We start from the raw sequence: 18067 nt of genomic DNA on the forward strand, positions 1-18067 counted from the left end.
AGAGCTATATGGCATGGAAGCATCCATGCTTCTATGAGAGAAGATAGATAGAAAGAGAAGCAGAGCTAGAACAAAGAAGCAGCCCCTGGGCAGAGGTATTTATGGGGGGTCTCGGCCCCTCCCTAGCCATAAAACTCTCTCGCCAATGGGGCTGCTGCAGGGGAGCAAAGAAGCCTCTTTGCTCCATCTGATGACCTATTTGGGGAACTGCCATGGCTGGCACAAAACATGTAACAAAAACAGACCGAGAGTTATATCTACTCTTCTATTAACAAAAAATATATCATCCCAGCTAAACTTTCCAATACATAGAATATCCTTATCATTAGAAAAAGAAAAAAAAGAAAAAAAAACTACCATTGGTCATATCTTATCAACCTTGTAGGCCTAATAAATTACACAAATCAATTGAGTGGGCGATCTCATCACTCGTCTCCTAAATTGAGCCTTCTTTTAAGCCATACAAAACATTTGTTCCAACTTATGTTATATAGTGGTTCACGTTTATCTTTTAAAATATACGTTAACCTGTCCACCTCGGCACAACAGAGAATCTTGTTTATTATCAAATGATCAGGGGGTATATCTGGGTCCTTCCACAATTGGGCAAAGGCCATCCTCACCGCTGTTGAGACATGAACAAATAAACACCAATCTCTTTTGTCAATATTGTCTGGTGTTATACCCAGTAAGTAGAGGTCTGGCTGCATAGGGAAGCTCTCGGATGTAATATGCCCTGCAACTGCTATTGAGCAGCAAATTCTGCCATTCTTATTTTCCCTAGGAATGAAGTAAAGTACTTTCATTTGCACGATGTGAAGGTCTGTGTAATAGTTTCCTTTTTCAGGAATATAATTGTATTAAGACTTTTGATTATAATAGTAAAAACTAATATGAACTAAATTTGCAGAAAGAGATAAGAATAGAAAAAAGAATAAAAACTGCAGGAAAAACAAAAAAGAAACAAGAAAAAGAAAAGAATTTAATAAAAAGGACATATATAAAGAAGTGACTTCTAACTTTCATCACAATAAGTATTTTAAAAAAAAACCTCTTCACATCCTATAAGGTTACCAATATATATCTCTTCATCTCATATCCCATTCCTTAGTAAGCAAATCCATAAAGCTTCAATATTTCCATCCTGCTGCCAGCAAAAATTCCATAAAAGTCCAGAACTTAGCACAAAAAAAAATCTTGTCTGAACATGATCAAATAAACTAACTTTATATTGCTTCCTTTTACTTCTAACAGTCTTCATCTTTAATTCAATCAAATATTGTCATAGGATTTGATTTCTCTTCAGGTCTTCTTTGTCTTCAAGGTTTCAACAAGCCTCTTTTGTAGAGCCAATAAGAAAACCTATTGCAAACCATTTTATTGGTTTATAATTTGTATTTCTCTTTTAATTTTTAAAACTTTAGCCAGTTTCTTTTGTATATCTAGTAAAGTATACTTTTTCAAATCATTCATCTGTAACTCTACTTTCTCTGCTTTCTCTGTCTTAATAGATAAAATTTGCTCCACCGCTGTCATTTCTTCATTAAGAGCTTTATTTAAAAGTTTTATGTTTTCATTTATTTAATGAAGTTTATTTATTTAAATTCAAACACTACAGACTATTAAAAGATGGAGAGGGCAGGAGCAGGATGTTAGGGGAGGCAGGATCCGTTGTTAATAGATCAGCCACTTCCCTTGTGATGCTTCCTCATTGGAGCCCCAAGCTAACTGGCAGAGCCAAGTCTTTAGGCTCTTACAAAAGGTCAGGCGGCTTGGGACTGACCTCACACTGGAGGGGCAAGAGGTTCCACAGGGCAGGGGCTGATATCGTAATTACGTACTTGTTTCTGGCTCCATTCTTCAAAGACCCCTTAAGGTTTGTAATACAATAATGTTTTGTGTGATTTTGTAACTCCCAGTACTAACCGATATCAGAACAGGCTTGTATGGTTTTTTTCCTTCTATTTAGAGTCTTCTACTGTAGTGTCAAGTTTCTGAAATCATAGTCACTTACCTTGTTATAACTTACAGGATAGCCAGGATAGCCAAAATAAATCTGTTTCCTATGAGAAGTTGTTTTTTTATACAGTAATTAATTCCAAAACCTTATAGTAAAAGTCAACACTCCAAATGTATCTAGAGCCTTAATCCATTTGCAACTTTCTTACATCATAATCTTATTTTATTTTTTGTATTTATTTCAAACTCTTTAAGTTTTTAGGCTTACAATATTTTTTTTCTTTTGTTCAGAGTTGAACAAACTTAACTAATGACTTTTCAGATTTGTTGTTCCTAAGGTCTTTTCCCCCTTCGTGGATTACTGCCTTGTCGTGGCGAAGGGGCTTATGTAATTCAATGAATTCAACTAACAACAACAAGACAATTTCCAAAAGTGATTAGAAAGTGAGGTTTGCGAATCTAGTGTCCTTTACTCTGCCATGGTTATGAGCAAGTTAGCTGATCCCTTCATCTCCCAGCATTCAAACCCACAGAAAAGTGCTATCATGCAATCTCCTTATCAGGAGTAGTCATCCAGAGCACATTTGGGCAATCTCTCATCCTCTCTTTATCCAGAGCCCAAGCAACCAATCTTGCTGTGGTCATCAGATTTGCTTTTGCAGAGACATCTTCAGCTCACCATACTTCCCCTGGAAGTCTCTGTGTGGTGGTTGAATTATGCCCTGCCATTGGGAATTGTCAGAATTTTCAGCAATAGCATTTCTCATTCGGATTCAGAAGGGACTCATATCTTCCTTGGAACCGAGTATGTGTTGATTCCCACATACCTTCCCTATTATCTTCAGTAACATGCTGTTCAGTTTGCTTTACCAAAAGAGGATGCAATTCAGGCATGCCATGAAAGAATTTGATACAACAAATTTTCTGAAGCTAAGGAGACCTAAGGCTAATTGGTAGAGAATACTCCACTCCAGTAGAGAATACGTGCTATAGAAGGGAAAGAATGTAAGCTTTGTGAATATATATTGAATTGAATGTCCCAGAGGAAAGGCAAGCTAGAAATGTATTTTGCAAATCAAGGAAACAAGCAGATATGATCACTAGGTTAAATCTGTTGTGCAAATCCAGTGATAAGAATCCTGGCTAATATTAGACAAAACAGGGAGCTTTCCAGTGTAAGTCTGCAGCAACACAAGAGCTGATTGTCACCTAATATTGCCTAAAACCGTGTGACTTAATTTCTGTCATCCCAGGACTAAGCCCCTGTGCCTCCTTAAGTACTCACTGCTGATTATTTATTTTGGTATACTTATATCCCACATGGTCTCAGCAAAAACATCCCACGGTTAGCAAAATTCAATAAAAAATAATGAAAATCCAAATAGAATACATTTTGCTTCTTTGTTTGCTTTGCTTGTTTGTGCGGACCAGTTGCTGGCATGCCACGGACCGGGGGTTGGGGACCCCTGTCTTAAAACATACTAAAGAAGAGCAGGGCTGAAGAGCGCAGATGTCTTCCACAGTCAAGAGGAGAGAACTGGTAGCACACAAGCTGCTCCCGAAAGAGCAGCTGATGCCAGGGCAGCTTTCTTCTTGGGCAGCCTACAGAATTTGGGGACCCCACAGAGTCCCCAAGGACACACACACACACCCCAAACTGCACAACTGATCTTTCAAGGGAGAAATATCTCTGTCTAAAGCAGGGAAAGCCCTCTCCCCAAATTTGAAATCTGGTCATATTAGGCATATGCAGCATTTCTGAGCCTGGATGAATAATATAATTTAGGGAGGGGTTCCTGCAGTCCAGCCACTGTGTTGTGTCAAGAGAGATGTTGAAGGTTCCTAGTTAAGCAACTTCTGATAGTCTGCAGGTTATTTACCCTGTAATCCCGGGAGTTGACATCCGGCACATCTGGGGGCCATCCATTTATGGAAGAATTGCATGGTTGCACTGAGCAACAGCATTTAAAGAACATAGAGTCACAGCCAAGACATCGTAACATTGTGAATACTGACATTTATTAATTCAGAAGACTGTAAAAGAGATTTGTGTACAGAAAGGTGTACAGAGGAGAAAAATAATAATCTACCACCCCTGTCCTCTTTCCTCCTTCCTTCACAAGGAAAGCAAGGTCAGTTCGAACTTCAGAGGTGTGATCTGTCTGCAAGAGACACAGAGCTAGCGTGTCTGTTTATTCTTATGGGATCTGGGGAGATCTCTTTTTCCTTCTATACATTCGGCTTTTATGACTGTAGCAAGAAAGGGCATAGAAAAAGTGACAACAGTTGTAGATAAACAAATATTGTCCTGTCTTTCCTACTGCCTGTGAAACAAATCTAAAAAGCGGGTTCCTTTGACACTGACCAAGTTACTGGCCCAAAACCTTTTTCAACAATAGGCAGATATTTCAGATTTTTAAGTCTCAAATCTCAGTGTTGTCTTAGCCCAATGAGCCTTTTTTTGAAAAGGGTTGTCAAGTATTTTAGCACAAATGCAGTCTTAAAAGAGTCAACTTTATTGACAGAATTTGTTTTCACTGATTGTAGCAATGGATGTAAAGAAAATGGCTCTAGAAGCAGTTGTAGCATATACCAAAATTTTATTAGAAGGGTTTTTTTTTTCTTTTAAGATGGTTTGAATCTGATCTGATTGCTCAGTTTGATGTTGCTAGTAAATTACAGTCATTCACTACTTCCAATGGTGGTTTAAGAAGCACTGTTTAATGAAGAGAAGGATGAGGGGGGACATGATAGCAGTGTTTCAATATCTCAGGGGCTGCCACAAAGAAGAGGGAGTCAAGCTGTTCTCCAAAGTCTCTGAAGGCAGTGCGTGCACGAGAGCTAGCACCCTTTTTTCCCCCTGCATCCCTTTCAGAGTGCCTCGCCATAATACAGAGGCTTCCCTTCTAGAGTCAGCCTTGCTCTTGTTCTTCTAAAATGCATACCTTCCTGCTTGCAAAGAACAGAAAATCCAATTGTTATTGAAGTCAGCCAAGGAGCAAGAACAAATTGCTGAAGAAATATCCTATCGGTAGAACAAAACACGCAGAGAATTATTAATAAACTCCACTTTCAGTCTACAGTAAATAATACATATGGTAGAAAAATGTGACAGGTCCAAAACCCCACTAGAGATTTTTCAAGCCAGGTTATATTTAGTTACAGCCCTTTGTTACCTGACAGTCTGTTATTTGATCAAACTTAAAAAAATAAAAGCTAGTGGAGAGAGAATGTTACTTGGATGATACCTTTTCAGACCTCTTTGGATTTCAGCACATCTGCCCCAGAACAGGCCCAAAGAGGTAGGCAGTGCCATCAGTTAAGAGGTGGCATCTCTATTCACACGAGCTGAGTAGGATAGAATGTGTGCTACATTTGACCGTGATTATTAAAAGCACAAAGGCAGTTTGGTGCAGTGGTTAAAGCCCAGGCTAGAAACTGGGAGACTGTGACTTCTAGTTCCATCAGATGCACAAAGCCAGCTGGGTGACCTTAGGACAGTCACTCTCTCTCAAACCTAAGAAGAAGCTAAGGGCAAACCAATTCCAAAATCTTCCCAAGAAAACTGCAGGGACTAATCCAGACAATTGCCAGAACTCAGCTGATTGGAAAGCACAAAATAAATAAATCAAAAACATAGCCTGAGGAAACAGATATTGTAGTGTATGTGCAGGAGCTGTAAACCAGTACACTCCAGTATATATCTTAGCCGCCGTCATGGCTAAGAGTTAACAATGAGACCAAATATTTTAACTGGGTCTCTGGATGCTAGTAAATTATAGGTCTTGGCCAAAGGAGGTCCCTTGGGGCTCACCCACCAGGCTTCCAGCAGTATAGCATTTTTCAGGATTACATTGTGGAGGTCGTTGCTGAAATGGCTAAAGAAGGAGTTTCACAACTCCTTTAGTGCAACAAAGATGATTAGGGGACTGGAGGCTAAAACATATAAAGAACGATTGCTGGAATTGGGTATGTCTAGTTTAATGAAGAGAAGGACGAGGGGGGACATGATAGCAGTGTTGCAATATCTCAGGGGTTGCCAAAAAGAAGAGGGAGTCAAGCTATTCTCCAAAGCACCTGAAGGCAGGGCAAGGAGCAACAGATGGAAACTAACCTAGAACTAAGGAGAAAATTCCTGACAGAACAATTAACCAGTGGAACAACCTGCCTCCAGAAGTGGTGAATGCTCCAAGACTGGAAGTTTTTAAGAAGAGACTGGTCAGCCATTTGTCTGAAATGCTATAGGGTTTCCTGCCTGAGCAGGGGGTTGAACTAGAAGACCTCCAAGGTCCCTTTCAACTCTGTTAAAATCACCATTTATACTTTAAAATTGTTACCGAGCAAGCCATTAATCAGCCACAAGGCACAGAAAGACTCCTGTGTAGGAGTGTACAAAATGGTTTGAACTCCAAATGGTTTATGCTTGAAATGCTGGGCTTGAGATTCACTGCAGGTATTCCAACTATTCCTTCCTAAGAAGCATTTTGAGGTGGAAATGGCCTGACCCTGAGGAGAGAGATTTCTTTGAGCGTGTGACACTTCCAATAGAATTGAAACAAGCCTTTGTGAACTCAAGGCCGCTATTTCAGCAGTTGCTCTAAAGCATGATGGCAGGCCTAAGAATTTCAGTCCAGACTGTGGCAACTCTAAAGCAACAAGATCATAGAAGTGAAAGTTCAGCTCTTGATTTTTTTCCCCCGAAAGCAGAAGTGTCACAATCAGATCTTTGTGAACATTATCCAAAGTAGCCAATAAGTACATCTTACTATTGTACAAATCACATTTTTACAATAAAAATGAACTATTTTCATGGTTTTTAAAGCAATTTGATGCAGAAACAGGATATTCAAGTTCATTATTTTTGAAGTTTCATCAATTATTGATATACTTTTTTCAACTTCTTATGAAGACCAGTTTCATGATACATACTGTATATCGAGCAAGAGAAAATCCTAAAAAAGGATTGAAATAAATAACAAAACCCCCCCCCACTCCACAAAGTAACTCTTGGAAAGTCAACCTGCATTCACAATTCTACAACCTCTAAAAGATATGTATGAAACCCAAATTATAGAGAGTTCCTTCATACTCTGGATTTCATAGGTATCTTTTAGATTCTTTTTTTTAATTGATTGATTGCATGATTAATCTAGTTCCATAAAAGGAGAGAGGAAGGGTTAAAAAACCACTATCCACACATCTCTGAATCACATAAAGAGGATGCTGTAGTGTGTGTGTTTTTTAAAAAAATCAAATTATTTCTTTTTATTTTATTTTATTAGTTTTCCAATATTACAATAGTATCTTTAAAAAGCAATGTGGTGTCTGGGTTACAATAGTTCCATTTCAGACAAATACATATTATTACAAATCTCCAAATTGTTGTAACCAATACTTCCTCTCTCTTTTTTCCTTTAATACATACTATCTCTTATCTAAATTAACATACTTCTCATTGCTATCCATCAGTCATTTAATAGTTTTCTTATATTTATCAATACTTTAGTATATTTTATATTTTAACATTCCATCTTTAAAACATCAAACACCTTATATACTTTTCTAGCTTTAATTAAATGTTTAAAATTTCTCATTTTCATATTGCTAAATAACCTCCTTTCTCTTTACACAATTTTCTCCAATACCTAGTAATGTAATACACTTCTTATTTATCTCATTTTCATATCAATATTAGTAGTACAATATTAGAATAGTAGTCATTAGGATACCAATTGCAAGGAGGAGAAAGAGGAGGACAATATAATATTCTTATTTCTCATTTATAGTTTCCACATATTAAAAATTAACCAAAATTTCTTCCGTTTCAACATTTAATACATCCTCTCATGTCACTACATCCAAGTATATTAGTTACATTCTATCATTCTTAACATATATTCATCTTAATCCATATCATTTAAAGAACTCAATATTTCAATGTTAGTATTCATACATCTGTTTTATTTTTTTATTTTTTAATTAGTATTTTTATCTACTCATCAAAACAATCTCTCGTAATCCAAGTACAATCTTGTCTATTTTGGTATTATCTATTTCAGGCCTCTTAAGAATGTCCATCTTTCATCAATCTTATTCTTGCTTTCTTCCTTTGCCATGTCATTTTTCGCTTCTTTGCCTCAGGGTCATCAAAGCGTTCTTGTGTTGTTATATCATATTGAAGTGGCCCTCCAGTCTCCACTTTTGAAGGATTGAGGAGTCTGTTAACAGCACCAAATCTTCTCATTATTTTCACCTCTTGATATAATTGTCCTGGTCTGAATAAATTTTTTTCCACCTGTTTCCCATTATAATCTTCCAAAGTCTGTATTTGTTGAATATTTAATTCTTCTGCCAATGTATTTGATGTTCAATTTTTTTTGTTAAGTTCTGTCCCAATAAAATATTGGTTGTAGTCACAGTTTGAGTTTGTTTCTTCAAGATGCTTTCTAATTCTTTTCCAAAAGCTCTTATTTCATCACCACCTGTAGAAAGGAACTGATAAGTTTGGTAAGATATTTCCCACATAGCATAAATTTGTTTTTGAAACTCTTCCATAGTGAAGTTTCACATCTGGTGTTCAAGGTTAATCTTATCTTGTTTTTCTTAAATATTTTCTTGATTTTTTTAAAGAGAAAGTCAGATTGCAATTTCAGGTTTAGCTTCTGGGTGTCCCCCAAGTACTTTGGAAATTCTTTTCTTTTATTCCGTTTCTTTTTTCAATGTTTTTTTTTAAAAACACCCCTGGGCATGCTCACCACATTTGAAGGGAGGGTTGAATTCTCCCCTCCCTCTCCACAGGGGGGAAGGTACTTAGCAGCTTATTTAGGTGAAAAGAAGAAGATTAAGGTATAAGAGAGGAATCTTACCCCCGTCTCTTCCACGCTGCTTTAATGTTGCCTGATGGTAAGTTTGACTTCGGCTGTCTGCAGCCTAGTAACTGGCCATATTACTATGGCCAGTCTTTCGTCCGCCGACACGAAGGGAATGCAGGCACTAATGGGGGGGTTGAGGCTTCCCCACATTTCTGCAAAAGCCCCTTCTATCTGGTTGCCCCTCCAAGACAGTTCTTCGGCCCTTTTAGGACCCCCCAGCGATGCGAAACTGGACGTGGAAGACAAGAGCCGTCCTCCAGATGTCTATGTCGGCTGGCTTGGCAAACCAGAAGTCCCAAATTATTTCTACCTTTCTATTTGCAATAAGGGCACTACAGATATGATTTCTAAATCCACCCAAATAATAGAGTCTAAAAACTGACAGGCTGACCCTGGAATGCCAAATAGATAGCTTTGCCATCACTGTTGGCAAAATTATTGGCAGTTTCCTTCCCTTTTCACAGCTGCAGGAACAGTGGATCATAAACAATTACCATTTTGTTTTAACAGTTGTTTGGTATGAGAAACATGACAATACAGGAATTACATTGTTTCTCCTTGTATGAAAAACAATCCATGTACTTAATTTAGACTGTTTTGGTTTCCAACAGGGGCTAACCAGCATCTCTCTTTTTTTCTGTTTCACACATTCTAGTTGTCTTCCTTTCCCCGTTCTTTTCTGGTCTTTTCCCTTCCTAACCTGCCCTCACCCACCCATGTTTTCTTGGCTCTGTTATATGGAAATAGTCAATCAAGTCTTTACTTGCCTTCTGCTGGGACATTGTTTTTCAAACTTGGCAACTTTAAGATGTGTGGACTTCAACTCCCAGAATTCTCCAGACAGCTGAAGTCCACACATCTCAAAATTACCAGGTTTGAAGAAACGTCTCTTGAGAAATCTCTAACAGCAGAACCAGGACAGGTAACACCCCAAGGGCTCCAGGATAGACCCTCTCCAATCTAAAGAGGTTTGCCCATGGCAGCACCTACTGTTCTTTTAATGTCCAGGTTCTTGATGTGTCTGAAGGAAAACAGTTTTAACTACTAAGCTAAAGATTTCCCATTACTGTCTGCTACATTTCAATATTGGCATTTAAATTATTGCACTGACATTCGAGTCTTTGGCCAGACTTATTGATGCCATTTTTGTGATTTCTTTTTTTCAGCTGTTTGTGATCATTTCTCTTAATGCAAGTGCAAGAGAGGCTGAGGTCAATATTCAATATTCCAACAATCTAATTTGAATCTCTTTGTAATTATTATATTAGCTGAGTGACACTCCCTCCACTTTCAAAATCATTCATTCTAAAAAAAGTCAGAGAGATGTCTTAGGTTACTGCTGCCCGTCTGTGATGTGCTTTTAAATGAGATTACTGCACTTAATCAGAATCTCTCCCCACAAGACTTCACAATTTGCCAAGACAAAGTTGCTTATGCCAAAAAATGATTGGGAAGAAGTTTACTGTAAGTCTTGTCTCATGATGTGCTTCTCTGACATTTTTGGGCTAAAATGAATGCGCTGGCCTGAGATAAGACAGGTGTTCCTAAACCTGGCAATACTGCACTCTTTACCATAAAACAGGGGTCTTCAAACCTGGCAATTTAAGACTTGTGGCTGGCTGAGGAACTCTGGGAGTTGAACTCTGGGAGTTGAAGTCCACAAGTCTTAAAGTTGCCAAGTTGCCATAAAAGAACCTGAACAGCCTAACTCCTGAATGAAATCAATCAATGTTGATAAATAATAAATAAAACTAGTATGATGGGGAAATGGTTCCATCACATGATTTAGATCCATGTCGGTTGCCATCTCTCAGAACTCACTCATCTTTGTTCCCGAGATGAGATAAATAGAAAACCCAGATAGAGTTTTTGTGATGGCTACACAAAGAGTCTGTGGGAATGGTCTTGGGAGAACAGGAGGAAAAGCCACAGACTAGACAGTTGTCATGCAAAAGGTTTCTCAATCCACTGAAACAAAAAGGGCTTGGCTTGCAAGATCGATGTTAGTCCCATGAGAAACATATAGTTCTCAAGTTACAACTTTAATGAAGCATGCCCATTACAGTAATAAATCGTAACAGTCATAAAATGGCTTTTTTTGCAATGGTCATTAAGCAAACTCCACAATGGTAACTACAAACACCGTGATTGTAAGTGCAAATACCATTGTTGTTAAATGAACCCATTGTTTCCTATGGTGCTGTCTTGCCAAAAAACCAGAAGTATCTACATGTTTTCAGCAAAACCATCATAAAACACAGTCAAATGACCATGGGATGCTGCAAACAGCCATCAGTGCACCTAGAGTGCAGACAGGTGACCACTGGCTGACCATCGGAAATTTGAATCCAGGTTATAAGTCCCCTTTTCAGGTTAGGTCATATGTCAAGGACTATCTGTAGTCCAGATAAGAAGCACAACCAGGATTATTAGCTCTATCCTTATTGTAAGGCTACATTAACAAATCTTGGCAAATCTGAAAGTATCTTTTCCCTTCTTCATTTTTACTCTCCAGATAACTAGGTTGGGTCCCTTCTGAGACACTTTCCACACCTCTTTTGTTTTTGTGGACTGAAATACCTTTGGCATGGTAGTTGTCTAGGTTGAGAGTCTTCCTTCTGTGTTAGAGAAATAAAAAATGAAATGACCCATACCGTATGCATTGTTTCATTATATTCAAATGAGTTGAATCAAATATGTTCATGCTGATTTCTGTACTACCTAGAACTTTGTGGATACTTCCTGAAAAAGAGGCTCACAAGGATTAACAAGGAAAAGGACAAATGTTGATAAACTAAGCCGTTAACTCTGCCCTTGCTTAATTTGACGCTAATTAGAAGTTTCTGAGATACACAAAGTCTCTTTTCCATGTTCGGACAAATTATTATTAATAGTCACTTTATCTGTCTGCAGTGTAAATGGAGATGTCCGATTCTTTGATCCAAGAATGCCAGAATCAGTAAAGGTCCTCCAGATAGTCAAAGGATTAACAGCTTTGGACATTCACCCTCAAGCCAACTTATTTGCATGGTAAGATCTAAAGGTTTTCAGCCAAGCAGCTTTTTGTGTCTCCAGAAATCAAAGGAAAGAATTACCTTATTCTTAAAGACACTTCAATTTATTTTTCTTAATTAAGCATATCGTATCTGAATTGCAAACATTTGGACAAGCCATAGATGGCAGCTTTTTATGAGTTTTATGTACCTCTTTGTTACCATCTAATATAATCATCTCCTTTTTGTAGCTCATAATACATTTTTATTTTTGATATAAATAATGTATCTTATTTCATTTGTTTTGTGAAGCTGTGTTTTATCTCTTAAAATTTTCCTTAAACTCAGCACCTTCGCTTTTGTTTGTTATGGTTCAACTCTTTGAAGAAGCATTTTCTTTATTGAGATTAGTCAACAGCTTATATCAAATTTCATCCGTTGGCTACCTGAGGTATCAAATCAAACCATCCCAAAGTTGCACGTTCTATTCCTATACCCATGACTTCAGTTGGGCATCTCCATCTTTTGCTACAAGATTGTTTTTGGACAAAGTTATGTTGAAAATTCAAAGAGGTTTTTTTTAAAAAAAATCACTTGGCTGGTATGAGATGTCTTGGAATCCATGGTAGATTAACAGAGTAGAAAAAGTCTGCTCAGCTATTGGAAGATTAATATTGTTCTGTTTTACTTTGCAGCGGTTCTATGAATCAGTTCACTGCTATCTACAATGGGCATGGTGAGCTGATCAACAATATCAAGTATTATGATGGATTTATGGGCCAGAGAGTAGGCGCCATCAGCTGCCTAGCTTTTCATCCACACTGGGTCAGTCTCCTTTCTCACTTCTCTTCTAGAATTGAATATGTTTTTAAAAGGGGGTTTAAAAGGAGAATTGGTAAAGATAACCAGAGGGCATAGCATTAGTTATAATTTTATCATTTATAAATAGCATTGCAATTACTATTTTAATTTTGAGTTTCTATCCTAGGAAAACTTCATTCCAAATATACATATACCTATTCTAACGGTTCATTTCATCAAATGCCATTTCCATTATTAGATCAGGATTCTCAAATTCTTTCAAGGTTTGATTAAATGGAAAAACTCACTCGTTTAACATGTGAGTTTAACATTTATGAGCAACTTTTGTGCATTTTTTTTAAATGAAAGTAAAATCCAGTCCACAATTATGAGGCCCCCTGAACTTGTCAGTGTTCCTGATCTTTCAGTCCACCTGGTGCATGTTTTGTTTAGTGACATGGATGAAGCTTGAGTACACATCCACAGGAGGCTTTCTATGAATTAGATGAGCTCACGGCTACCTGGTGTACATGTCTGTTTTCAACATGCCACCTTTCCACCAACTCTGGAGAGGTTCCTAGCAATTTTCTGGACCTCAGTTCAGAAAAGCAGATAAAGTAGATGTTTCCCTGCTTTCTGAATCGCCCCGGGTTGAACTGTAGGCATGAGATTCGCCCTCCATTCACCCCGAGACACAGAAGGAGGGATTGCCTTGGCAGGAGTACCAGATAAACCTGATGAAACAAACTGCCTTTGATCCTACAGTCAATTCCTTCCCCTTTATAGGCGGAGGAAGGTTCGTGCTAAGCACAAATTTTGGCTGCCAACTAAGGGCAATCAGAATTAACACGTCTCTACTTCTACCTAATGCTGGGAAAGATGGAGGGCAAGAGAAGAAGGGGACGACAGAGAATGAGGTGGCTGGATGGAGTCGCTGAAGCAGTTGGAGTGAGCTTAAATGGACTCCAGAAGATGGTAGAGGACAGGAAGGCTGGAGGAATGTCGTCCATGGGGGTCGCGATGGGTCGGACACGACTTCGCAGCTAGCAACAACAACAACTTCTACCTGTGTATATAATATACTTTTTTTTGTATCCACAGCCTCATCTGGCAGTCGGGAGCAATGACTACTACATCTCTGTCTACTCGGTAGAGAAACGAATCAGATAACAGCGTGTGACTGCTTTGTCAGGGCTGGACGTCTTCTGGCAGGCAAAACCATGCCTCACTTACGATGTACATAGTGAAAATATGACTTGAATGTTAGTGTTGGCTGCTGCTGCTGCTGCTGCTGCTGCTGTGCAACCCCGTAACTTGAACATTTTTTTTTCTTCCTGACTTGGCTACTAATGATTCAGTATCAGAGTGGAGGGAGAGAAGCGTGGTCTTCTTCATAGCCAGAACTTCCAGGAACTATTGGAAAAGGAGAACTTAAATTTTCAGTGAGTTCCAGTGCCGCCACCGCCGCCGCCACCACTAATGACTGCTTCTCTGGCTGTTTAAACTTCTTCTCAGAAGAGAGAGATGGGGTTTTCCTCTAAATCAGGAATGAATTCTGAACATACCTACCGTTCCACATGTTCTTCCTAGAAAGTCTGTGGCTGCTACCTGTTTTGTGCCAAGTGCTGCCCTGGCAGTTGCATGCTAGCAGGTTGCCCGATTTGGATAGTCCATGCATATCTTTCCACTCTGTGTGCCGCTGGCCATCTCTGTCATTCACCGTCCTGCCAGAAACAAGAAAAAAAATTAATGAGAATCTTAAGGGGGAGAGAGAGAGAGAGAGAGAGAGAATGTTAATGCTGCAGATAATAAGAGTTGGCTGCCACTGTGGAAGGGAAAACAGGAAACTACCCCAGTTTCTGTGGTGTTCATTGGAAAAACAGGTGTACATCTGAGTAGCTACATGAAAAAGCATTACAGGGCAAGAGACCTTCCCCTCTCCATCCTTAAGCAGTGACCCTCTGCTGCTTTTACTCATGGTAGAACCCCTTAAGCACAAGAAATGGCCTGCTACCTCTGCATAGACAATAAAGATTTCACTTATTGTACCACTGCCTTAAATCCGCCCTCCCTCCCCAATTCTGTTTTTACGGAAGTGCTATTGATCAGCTTAGTAATGGATGCAGGTCCTTGCAGCAGGCCTAAGGCCAGTGCCCACGCAGAAGTCTTTTCTCTGCTTCAGACACTTGCACAGTGGCAAGCTTTGTACATGCCCGGGACTTTTATATTTGCAAGGGCACGTGATCACTGCAAAGAACAGTTGATTTCCCATACTACAGATACCATGAACTGGCCAAACCTAAGAGAAATAATCTCACATAGGAAACTGCCTCAGTAGCTTAAGAATCAGAAGGCCTTCCTTGAATGGTGTGAATTGTGCCTGAATTGTGTTAATTCTTCTGGTATTGGCTCCAAGGGCAGATGTCCACAAAGCTGTGGAGAAGCATGAAAGAGAAGTCTTGCAACCATGAAGAGCAGGAACCCATCCTCTTCATCTTTTCTATGATGGAACTGAGCATTATCCTGCTTGCAAAATCCACCTCCTACCTTCTCATTATGAAGCTTGCTTTCTGCATAGTTTGCTAGCTAAGAGCCATTGCCCAAGCTGCAAAATTAGTGATAGAAATAAATAAGTGGTGATTTTATACACCAGTTTGCTGATTCGAGAGTCCTCTCTGCTGGAACATTTAATCTTTGTCTCCTCCCCCCCTCCCCCCCATTGCCATGCCTGTCCCTCCCCAAGTGGCATTTAACTCAGGGAAGGTTAAATAGTTGATTGTGCTCCTAAGCATCAAGCCAGAGTCTGGGATCCATTTATAACTGACTTAACCTACCACAATTACATGAGAATAAGATTATTCTTTTTTGGGTAACCTATATCCGATGTGTTTATTTCAAGAACAAGATTCCTCGTGCTTCCTCTCAGCTTGCATAGCCAGAACTAAGGCTATGGTAGTCTTTCTTTCAAATGCCATCATTTTTTTTTCCCTTTGAAATGGAGAGCTGTGCTTTTTTTTTTTTTTCATTCAAAGATCTGAGATGGTGATCCAATCATGAAGTTTAACCAAAACTCCAGAAAGCCTCCAGCTTACAGAGTTCACTTCTCTATTTATTTTCAGGAAAATGAAAAAGGAATAATAAACCACCAGACGATTGTAATGTAAGAGTAAAACAATTAATGAAATAAATGTTAATAAAATGTAAATGCCAGAAGAAGCCCTGGTCGTTAGGCTTCCCTGTTGTTTTGATGCCCTGAAAAAAACCTGGGGGGGGAGGGAGGGAGGGGAGGAGATTGTAGCTCTCCTTTCTTGGGCAGAAGAGAAGGTAAGTCCTCTCTGCTGCCTTAACATTTCTACCATTTCTGCTCTTGGATTTTCAAAACGGGTGGGCAGAAAATGGTGTCTATGTGTGCGAATGAATATATGTGTATCAGCCTGGAAAAATCGCCTGGCTCCTGATTGCCTGTGATCTACAGCCCACTATAGAGAAGAAACAGCAAACAAGAAAGAAATGAGTACAGGTGAACCCAATAACTCCCAATCTCTGCCTGCCTTGACATGTCTGGCGCTTGCAACAATATTTCAACCTTTCAGGTGTGGTAAAATCTAAAATTAGGTTTTGGGGAAAGTGTGATATTGAGGAGAAATAGACTACCATTTTAGTTTTTGTTACTTCTGGGAATGACACAATAGAGTTTCTTAGCTTTTCCGTAGTTTTTTTTTAAAGTATAAACATTGCCCCAAATCAAAGCATGTCAATTTGAAAAAACAAAATCAGTAACCTAGGTGAATCTCAGATGAGAGTGCTACCAACTAGGTATGCTTCTCGGTCTTGTACACAGCCCTCAAGATGACAGAAGTTTTCCTCTCTTTTCCCCCCCCCACATTTTTTTTAGTAAAGTATTGCATTTAGTAATGCACTGGCTCTAAATATGACTTGCATTCTGCCCTCTCCACCTTTACGAGAAGAAGCTGCGGGTGCGATCAAACCTCCGATCACATTTTGTGATGAATATAAACTAGTATTTTATCTGCAATGCTAATTAAAAGTTTAATGCAGGTAGTCTTGTGTCACATTCCAAAAGGTGGAGAGATTGTAGTTCAAGCACTATTTTCTGTATCATGCTTTATTGTGTAAAGAAGCCGAAGCTCTACTTTTTCTAACATATAAAGGACAACACAGGACATTCCTGTTCTCATTTTCATATAGAAATTAAGAGGTTTACGACCTTTCACCTCTGGAGATGTGGGGGATTGTAATTCAAATTATCTGCAGCCAGCAAATTGTGTTGAGAGACAGCTTTTGTAGTCCAACCAAAAGACATTGGGTGAATAATTAACAGAAGCTGGAGCCAGGAGCTGTTTGGCTATAAGCTAGTCCTAGATAGGCCTTTACATGCTGTTTTTAAATGCCTCTCCCTTTCTTTAGTACAGTAAGAGTAATACTGACCAATATTAATATGATTGATATAAAGGCATCAAAGTGCTTTAAAATCTCTAAAACCAACATACAAATTAGGGCACATTTTTCTCTTCCTCGAGATGGGGTGCATTGTTATCTCTCTCATTTTATAATAATAAAGTTGGAAGGGACCTTGGAGGTCATGTAATCCAACCCTTTGCTCAGGCATGAAACCTTATATACCATTATCTTTGTAACAACTATGTTACACCAATGTAACAGATATTGGCTGGCCCCAAATCACTCAGAAACATTGACTAAGTGGGCTTTTGCTTGCAACTGACTAGTAGCTTTCTAAAATACTGTTTCACTAGGCTGGGCAAAGCAAGCTGTGCTTGGATCATTCTGTGTTCAGAACAGCCAGATCTGTGCAAGGACTGAGGCGTGCACGGTCGGCCTGAATGTGCAGAATGCGTGCATTTGGAACACCCTGGAAAAGTGAGGAAAAGACAAAGCCACCTGTGAAGAAAGAAGCTGGTGGAAAAATTGGGGAAGAGAGGCAGCAGCATAAGCCAATCGGATACAGTGGGGTAGGCAACCTTGGCTCTTTTATGACTCATGGACTTCAACTCCCAGCTGGCTCAGGAATTCTGGGAGTTGAAGTCCACAAGTCATAAAAGAGCCAAGGTTGCCTACCCCTGGGATACACTATGGCTGAATTCAACTCTAGCCATAGTCAAGGCAAGAAAGATACTGCCAAGATTGGTAAGCAGACACACAGAAGTCAGGTGGAAGAGAGCAGCCCAAGTAACACCAACCTTCCTGTACTTGCCCCACAAGACCCTCCAGAATCTGTTTTGGTTGAAACCTGCAACAACTGAGCTGTTTCAGAATTCAATTAACTCTTATGACCTGCATAGCATAATTCAGTTTAGGGTCCAAATCAAAATGTGCATTTTTCATCCACAAACACATTTTTTTTCTTTTATGCATACTTTTTTATGCGACTAAGAACCTGTATTAGGTCTTATCTCGCAGCGA

The 18067-nt window shown here is 39.1% G+C and overlaps 1 protein-coding gene across 1 annotated transcript in view; it reads left to right on the forward strand.

The window, feature by feature from the left end:
- The window catches only part of RPTOR (regulatory associated protein of MTOR complex 1), a 438767-nt gene extending 422936 nt beyond the window's left edge, over positions 1 to 15831 (forward strand). The window contains exons 33-35 of the mRNA XM_083354435.1: positions 11745 to 11861; positions 12520 to 12649; positions 13727 to 15831. Of these exons, the coding sequence (XP_083210561.1) occupies positions 11745 to 11861; positions 12520 to 12649; positions 13727 to 13795 (316 nt within the window). The 3' untranslated portion in view covers positions 13796 to 15831. The remainder of the gene's footprint in view (positions 1 to 11744; positions 11862 to 12519; positions 12650 to 13726) is intronic.
- Positions 15832 to 18067: the final 2236 nt, after the last annotated feature.

This window comes from Vipera ursinii, assembly GCF_947247035.1.
Source record: "Vipera ursinii genome assembly, chromosome: 2".
Taxonomy (NCBI): Eukaryota; Metazoa; Chordata; class Lepidosauria; order Squamata; family Viperidae; genus Vipera; species Vipera ursinii.